We start from the raw sequence: 8,423 nt of genomic DNA on the forward strand, positions 1-8,423 counted from the left end.
GAGAGAGAGAGAGATGGGAGGGGCAAGGGGAGAAAGAAAGAAAGGCGCTTCTAGTGGGAGTTAACGTGTGCGTGCGTGCGTGTGTGTCCGTGTGTGTCCGTGTGTGTGTGTGTGTGTCTGTGTGTGTGAAAAGGTTGAGAGACACCGCCAAAGAGCTTGGAGAGAGAGAAGGGGGAGGGATGGAGGGAGGGCGGGAGGGAGGGAGGGAGGAAAAAAAAGCTCTGGCATCACCGCCCTCCCTCTCTGAGAGGTGTGTGTGCTCCATTCCTCTCTTGTCGGGTGTGTGTGTGTGTGTGGTGTGTGTGTGTGTGTGTGTGTGTGTGTGTGTGTGTGTGTGTGTGTGTGTGTGTGTGTGTGTGTGTGTGTGTGTGTGTGTGCTCCATTCCCTGCTCCTCTCAGAGCGGCGCGCGTAAAACACGGCGATAGGAAGCACGAGACGAGAGCGGAGAGGAGAGGACGGAGACCGAGAGGGGAGAAAAAAGAATCGAGCATAAAATATTCTGTCGAATAGCTTTCTTGCGTGGATGGTTCCGTCGGCGATGTCTAACCTGGCGTACCTGAGCAGTTTTTTCGGTCCAACTTTTTAAGATCTGCACGCCAATGGTTGTACCGCCCGTAGGATGGGAGTAATCTGGTCCGTCAAACGTGTGACAGTGTTCCTCGTGATCCACATCGGTGAGTAGGCCCGCATGTTGTTATAATAAGGCCTTTGATGGAATAGCTTTGTTTCTGTAGCAATGAAGAGCTACTATTCTTATGAGTTAACACCACTGATAACTTTTCACTTTCGTTTGAGAATCGATCACGAAAGAATTACTATTAGTATTCTGAAGAACAAACTTTTGTTTTGCGGTGTTAACCCGTTGCACTGAGTTATAAACGCGGTTTTAACACTTTAATGTATACGTACATGTTGGTAGATGAGAAGGGGGCGTGTGAGTGTGTGTGTGTGTGTGTGTGTGTGTGTGTGTGTGTGTGTGTGTGTGTGTGTGTGTGTGTGTGTGTGTGTGTGTGTGTGTGTGTTTGTGTTAACAAGGGGGATGCCCGCCTCCCCTCTTCACCAGTGGGTCGTCTCACGGCTCCTAAATGGTGCAATCCTTACTTGCAGCAAAATATAATTATAAAAAAAGAAATACAACACAGCATTTAGGGCCTACTTTAATTCCATAAAATGCAAATGAATAAATCATACAGGCCTGCAGAACTTAAATGATTTGCTTGCAATAATAAACTTCAAAGTCAGCGTTGGGAGAAATGTGACAATTCTATCCGGCCTATTTTAGGACTATCGAATAAAATAACTCGTGTTTTTTTTTAAACGACTTTGAAAACGGTCCCTGCTACGCATTGTTCCGCGCGCTGCAGTGAGCATCACCCGCCCGCATACTGCGGATGCTACACGAGCTTCCTCCTGCATCTCTTTAATTTACTACCCTCCTGTTTTCTGTGTGATAAAAAAACCTCGTAAACTGCATGTAACAACATGCAGTTGGTGTTGTATTGCATAACTTTGCTGTACGTGTCGCGCGCGCGCGCGCGCGCGCGCGCGCGTGTGTGTGTGTGTGTGTGTGTGTGTGTGTGTGGACGCAGTGCGCGTAGCTGCCATGAAAGCCGTTTAGCTTTGGCTGGTTGTTCAGGCAGCAGGGGAATGCTGAATTATTCAAGACGCAGAATCATCGCTGCTGCTGTAGAGTCCGAAGGGGAGAGAGACGGAGACACAGAGAGAGAGAGAGAGAGAGAGAGAGAGAGAGAGAGAGAGAGAGAGAGAGAGATGGCAAAATATCTCTCTCTCTCTCTCTCTCTCTCTCTCTCTCTCTCTCTCTCTCTCTCTCTCTCTCTCTCTCTCTCTCTATATATATATATATATATATATATATATATATATATATATATATATATATATATATATATATATATTTATAAAGAGAGAGAGATGCAGAAGGAAGGAGAGAGAGAAATAAAGAGGGGGTGGCTGAGGGTTTCGTTAGACACGACACGAGCGCTGCATGTTTTAATCTGTATGGTGCATTCAAAATGTGGTTAAAATATGAAGAACAATGTCCAAGAGAACCATGTTGAAGTACGATACATTATCGAGGCACTGTGTTGCAAACGGAATCCAGCATTTGTGGTGCGAACCTGTTTCGGTTTTCTGCATCGAAGCAAACGCAGGTCTCCTTCATCACAAACGATTAAAAACGAAATACGCAATCTTTTTATTTTTATAAACACACGAGAAAATATTTAGAAACGAAAAGCGGTCTGCTGTCCCATTCGTTGGTCTACGTGTCCTTAAAACCCGTCCGGCCGCTGCAGGTTGATACGTTATTTTTCGTTTTACTTCGACATTGTTGGATCCGATGACCTCGACGGTGGAATAACTGTGTGTTTTTTTTAACTCACATTCATCCAGGCACTCGATCTGCAGCGCGTTAACGAAACGTGTGTGTGCGGATGAATGTAATGGGCCGATACAGCGGGGTGATAGGACTCACAGCACACAGGGATGCCTTGCATATGAACCGCATGAGCCCATCGTCTTCCTTCTGTTGCAGTGCGAGTCCAGCTTTACGACTTACAGATTGATCCATTTGAATATGGATCGATTCGAGACTTTATTTTTGTAGGTCTACTAATCCCATTGTGATGTTGGAGAATATGTTAGACTATATGTTATGAAACAAATCGTGCTATTTTGCATCAGGTGCTACAAATGCAGAATATTGTTAAAATATTTATAATTAAACAAAGATGATTATTAATATTTATGCAAACGGAATTCGACATCGGGTGCGTTTTGGCCTAATCTATTTGCGATTTATATAGCTCAACCATTTTTTTTGGATGGGTTTAATCCTTGATGGCTGCTATAGGCCTGTATAGGATGAGTGTACGGACACATTAAGACCCAAACTGGTCCGATGCTTGTCCACAGAGAGGCAGAGCACACTGACCAGCAAATAGGACTATCTACAGCGCATGCACGAGCGCGTGCGATTGTGTGCTCGTGTATGTATGTGTTTGAATGTGTGTGCGCGCGCGCGTGTGCGTGCGTGTGTGTGTGTGTGTGTGTGTGTGTACGCACGTGTAGCGGCCTCAGCACGTCTCTCCGAGGTACTGTCCTGGTTTCACTCACGCAAAGAAATATCACCGCTAGGGAGAGAAGAAAAAAAGGCGGGGTGGTTCGTGTCAAAAAAATAACGATGATCTAATCGTTAAAAATAGACACTGAAAGGTGATATAACCGAGTTCAATGATGACAAGACAGTAAAAAATAAGATGAAGTGATCTTTCTCTTTTAGAAGAAGGAAAGAAATTGTCCCAGAGGCTAATAAGTTGTTCAAATATATATATATATATATATATATAAGCATACAATAGCAGGTTGTTGTATAGGCCTAGGTTACGTTGACTAATGTTTAAACAGCCCGCTCGAGGAGAGGGAAAGAGAGGGAGCTAGAGAGTCAACATGCAGGGGGCGCGAGAAGGGCGCGCGCACTGTTCACTCAATGCACCTTGCCCGGTTTTCCCGCTCTATATGGTGACCTTGTTGCGCAAGGTACGTCGGTTGTTTGGATGATTCCGCATAAAGGACAGGCAGGAAGCATATAGAGAGAATAGGAGCCATTGTACTGCAGACGATGGGGACGAATTAAGTGTACAATGCCAACTCTCGCGAGATAGATAGATAGATAGATAGATAGATAGATAGATAGATAGATAGATAGATATATATATATATATATATATATATATATATATATATATATATATATATATATGGATAAATATTGAGATAGATCAAAACAGAGTTGTGCAGTGATAGAGTATGATGAGTTGAGAATCACATCCCTGCCCAACACAGGCGCAGCCTTGCGATGATGTAATGCCTGTTTTATAGGCTGACACCACACCATTAAGAAACAATGGGAGGAAACCAAACACGTTCACCACCGCTACGATGGTAGGCCTATACAGACTCAAACGGATCAACTCTGGGTTTTTGTGTTTTTTTTCCCATCACTCAGATCAATCAAAAAGTCCAACAGTATCCGTGGATACTCGCACGTGCGCCCACTAATAAGCGTGCTGTGTTCTACGCGTCACGCAGCGTTTACTCGACACAACCAATCGACCGTAACCGGACCGCGAGGGCGCCGAACGGGTCGCTGTTAAAAAGCCATCAATCTATACCGACTCTCGTGCTTAACGAACCAAACGGGGGTCGCTTGCTTCCCGCCCATCCCCGCCTCTCGACAAGTTCCAAATTGAGTTCGCAGAGGTCAGACAAAGAGAGGCATGCGTCTGTATGCGCATGTGTGCGTCTGTGAGGAGGTGGGAGGAGGAGCGGACATTGAAATGCGTGGAGAGATGAACCGGCACCGCCCATTAGCGTCAAACGTACACAAACAATTAACGAGGATTTACTACGTCTGAAGTGACGCGATCGATAGGAAGACACGTCGGTCAGGTTTTCTTGCTATTGATTTCCTGCTAAACCGTAGCCTGCTATTTATTATAGCAACAATTATAGTCGGTATCTGTTTAACGCTGAGTTCACTTTACTTTGGGGAGACATTCTGAATATGCATCATGGTGGCCAGATACTCCTAGAATGTCTCATGTACATCTAGAAGCCTGAATCATCTAACTGAAAACCGATACCATAGATGCCTAATTTGATCCTCTTTCTCCCCCTATCTTTTCTGTACAATCTCACTATCCCTCTACCCGCTCTTAATCACATCCACTAATCCTTCCTGTTTGTATCTCTTCATCTCTGTCTCTATCTGTCTCTCTCTCTCTCTCTCTCTCTCTCTGTATCTCTCTCTCTCTCTCTCTCTGTCTCTCTCTCTGTCTCTCTCTCTGTCTCTCTCTCTCTCTCTCTCTCTCTCTGTCTCTGTCTCTCTCTCTCTCCTCTCTCTCTCTCTCTCTCTCTCTCTCTCTCTCTCTCTCTCTCTCTGTCTCTCTGTCTCTCTCTCTCTCTCTCTCTCCCTGTCTCCATGCACCCGTCTGTGTCCCTCCCCCAGTGTATCTGTTGCAGGTGGTACAGGGTTCCACCACGGGACAATGTGACACAGTGTTCAAGGGGTTTTCTGACTGTCTGCTGGAGCTGGGGGAGAACATGGCCAACTACCCCCAGGAGCTGGACGAGACGCAGAACCTGCAGAAGATCTGCACGTGGGTCCATGTTGGTTTTGATGCCTCTATGTGTGTCATGTGTCTGTATACGCTGCTGTGCACGCTCCATTGTGTAGCAAAGCTGTGACACGTTTTGCTGTGACATAACTTGCATTATCACACACACACACACACACACAAAAACACACACACACACACAAATACACACGCACGCTCACGCAGACACACATACACTTATTCCCCCCCCGCCCACACACACACACACACACACACACACACACACACACAAAAACACACACACACGCCAATTTTCTTGTGTGCAGACACAACAAACACAGAGAAAATAACACATACTTAAACACACAAAAACACACAAGCATGTGCACGGACACAGTCATAAGCACCCACACACATACACACACACACAAACACACACACACACACACACACAAACTTACACACCTAAGTATGTGGTAGAGTATCACAAAAACAGGCTTACCTACATACACATGGTAGTTTCACAGCAGCTGCTTGACAATGAAACGTTAAAGTTCCCCGGCTAGAGATCCCTAAATGTTCTCAGTCCACACCAGCAGCAGAGGTGTGCTGTAGAGTCTGCAGCACAAACAAAATATCACACAAAGCGTTACACAGATCATAATCATCATCAACCAATAGGAAATGCTGGTTAAATGCATCCCCTAACACCCCAGTACCAATCACGGCATCAGCATTAGGGCCATCCTACAGAAGAAAGAAGGGAACCATTTCTAAAATCTATTTTGGCCCATTGGTGCTTGTGCATCAAGTTGCTTTGGATATGAATATTCCCCAACATGAATAAATCACACAGTGCTGTGAAAATACCGGTATATATGCTATACCAGATAAGATGAGATAAGATACACCAATCTGTTGGTATTGCTCTCTAGATGGAGAACTGAAGGTGGGGTGTGTGTTTGTGCTTGTTTGTGTGTGTGTGTGTGTGTGTGTGTGTGTGTGTGTGTGTGTGTGTGTGGAGGGGGGTCGGGGTGTAGATGGGGAGCACCAGATGGCTGGCGGCAGCTAGAATACCCCCCCCTCTCTCCCTCTCTCCCTCCTCCTTTCTTCCTCCCCTCCTCCACCCTCCGACACACACACACACACACACACACACACACACACACAAACAGACACACACACATACAAACCGGTGACAGCTCCATCAATGCGGTGTTCAGGCGCGACAGGAGCTGCACGTTAATGTCCCCTGCGCGGACACAAAAAAACACACACACTCACGCGCACACACACACGAACACACGCGTTAATTGCTGCTAGATATGCCGTCAACATGCCGCGGTTCAGGAGGTCAACATCAATAAGGCTAGATTGGATTAGATACGCTTGTGTGTGCTGCGCGCGTGTGCGTGCGTGTGTGTGTGTGTGTGTGCGATGGGAGGGGTTGGGAGGTGGGGTTGGTGGGGGCGGATACGGGAGGGCAGCATGTGTGCTCCAAGGGGCTGGCTGGTGGTCTACCCCCCCCCCCCCCCCACCCCTTTATTCACTGGAGGAGAAGCGGGTGATGAGAGAAGGGAGAGAAAAGAGTGACGGATGGATGTAGAGAGAGAGAGAGAGGGGGGGGGAGAGAGAGAGAGAGAGAGAGAGAGTAGGAAAACAGGAGGATGAGACAAAATGTATAGGAGCTGATGAAGCAGGGAGGAGAGCAGATGATTCTCAAAAACCTCAGTTTGAATAAAAATATCAAAGGAAACATGCTTACTCTACAGAGAAGGAGAAAGAGAGAGAGAGCGAGAGAGAGACAACAATGGATGGAAAGAGCCGGTCTAAGTGGAAGGCAAAGGGAGACGAGGGAGACGGTGGACAGGAAAGGAGAGATGGGATAAACCAATAGAGAATAATCCTTTAGTGTCAGATTTCAGGATGGCGGAGAAGGGGTGTAGATGAGAAAGTGTCAAGACAAGATGGCCCTGGTGAGAGAGTGGTGCAAGACAGAGTGTGAAACACAGAGAGAGAGGGAGAGAGAGAGAGAGACAGGGGGAGAGAGAGAGAGAGAGAGAGGGAGAGAGAGAGAGAGAGAGAGAGAGAGAGAGAGAGAGTGGGGGAGCTAGATAGAGAAAAGAGAGGGGGGGTGTAGAAGGTGAGATGAAGAGATGTAGTGTGGTGTAGCTCAAATGGTATAGACGGAAGAGAGAGAATTGGACGGATGGTTGATTGAGAAAAGGGAGGGAGAAGAAAGGGGATGGGGTGGACGATCCTGGGAGAGAGAGAGAGAGAGGGAGAGAGAGAGTGTGTGTGTGTAGGGGGGGAGATTCATCAAGATTTAATTAATTTTAAAAATAAGTGAGACTACGGAAAACCCGTAATTGGCCAGTGAATATTCTCACACAAAATGCAGAGAATATGTGCCCCAATTAGTCCAGATCGTATAGCGCCGATGCTGTGGCCACAGTTATGCAGATCAGAGCCAGTCACACCAGCCCGTCCATCCATCTCATCTCCATTAATCAGTGGAGACAATGTGAACAAGCCCAAAAAAAACATTATAATCTTCATTGTTTTTTTTAATTTTTTTAGGGAGGATTTTTATATTTAAAACTCGTGTACAAGAACAAAGCATTTTTATCTTATTCAATTCGATGGGATATTTCACCACAACAACACAACTCAACGCGTGTAGTAGCAGCCCGGGCCTCTGTGTGTTACCACGACCATCCGACTGACACGTGTTGTGTTCTTCTTCCTCTCTCTTCTGCCAGTTACTGGGACGACTTCCACTCCTGTGCCACCACAGCGCTGGCGGACTGCCAGGAAGGAGCAACAGACCTTTGGGAGAAACTGAAAAAGCAGTCCCGGAATCTGGATTTCCGCGAGAGCCTGTTTGAACTGTGCGCGGGCGGCGGCAACGGAGCCCCGAGATCCGGCGTCCCGCGCGCGCTCACGCTGATGCTCACGGCGTGTTCCGCCCTCGTGACTTGGCTCGCGTTCTAGCAGATGGGACGAACCAAGGAAAACACGAAGAAAAAAAATATCACGAAACCAGAGAAAATAAAAAAGAGGAAATCCCCATAAAAAAGTAAAAAATAAAAAGACTGCTAGCTATTCCTTGACACGAGAACACATTACCCCTGTAAGAAAGAGAAAAATAGTTTCCGATTCATCGACCGAAAACCAACCCCTCAAATGGATTTGTAAAAAAAAAAAAAAGAAGAAATAAATAAGACTGGTTGCCTGGTTCATGAGCCACCGAGAGGACTGGTCCCGGGAGCGGTTATCCAATC

The 8,423-nt window shown here is 46.4% G+C and overlaps 1 protein-coding gene across 1 annotated transcript; it reads left to right on the top strand.

The window, feature by feature from the left end:
* Nucleotides 1–481: 481 nt before the first annotated feature.
* On the top strand, nt 482–8,133 carry nrn1a (neuritin 1a; the record flags this gene model as incomplete). The annotated part of the gene is made up of 3 exons (XM_079754300.1): nt 482–675; nt 5,031–5,181; nt 7,902–8,133. The coding sequence occupies exons 1-3, from the start codon at nt 621–623 to the stop codon at nt 8,131–8,133; spliced, it is 438 nt and encodes a 145-aa protein (XP_079610426.1). The 5' UTR covers nt 482–620.
* Between the last annotated feature and the right edge of the window lie 290 nt (nt 8,134–8,423).

This window comes from Pollachius pollachius, assembly GCF_949987615.1.
Source record: "Pollachius pollachius genome assembly, chromosome: 17".
NCBI lineage: Eukaryota > Metazoa > Chordata > Actinopteri > Gadiformes > Gadidae > Pollachius > Pollachius pollachius.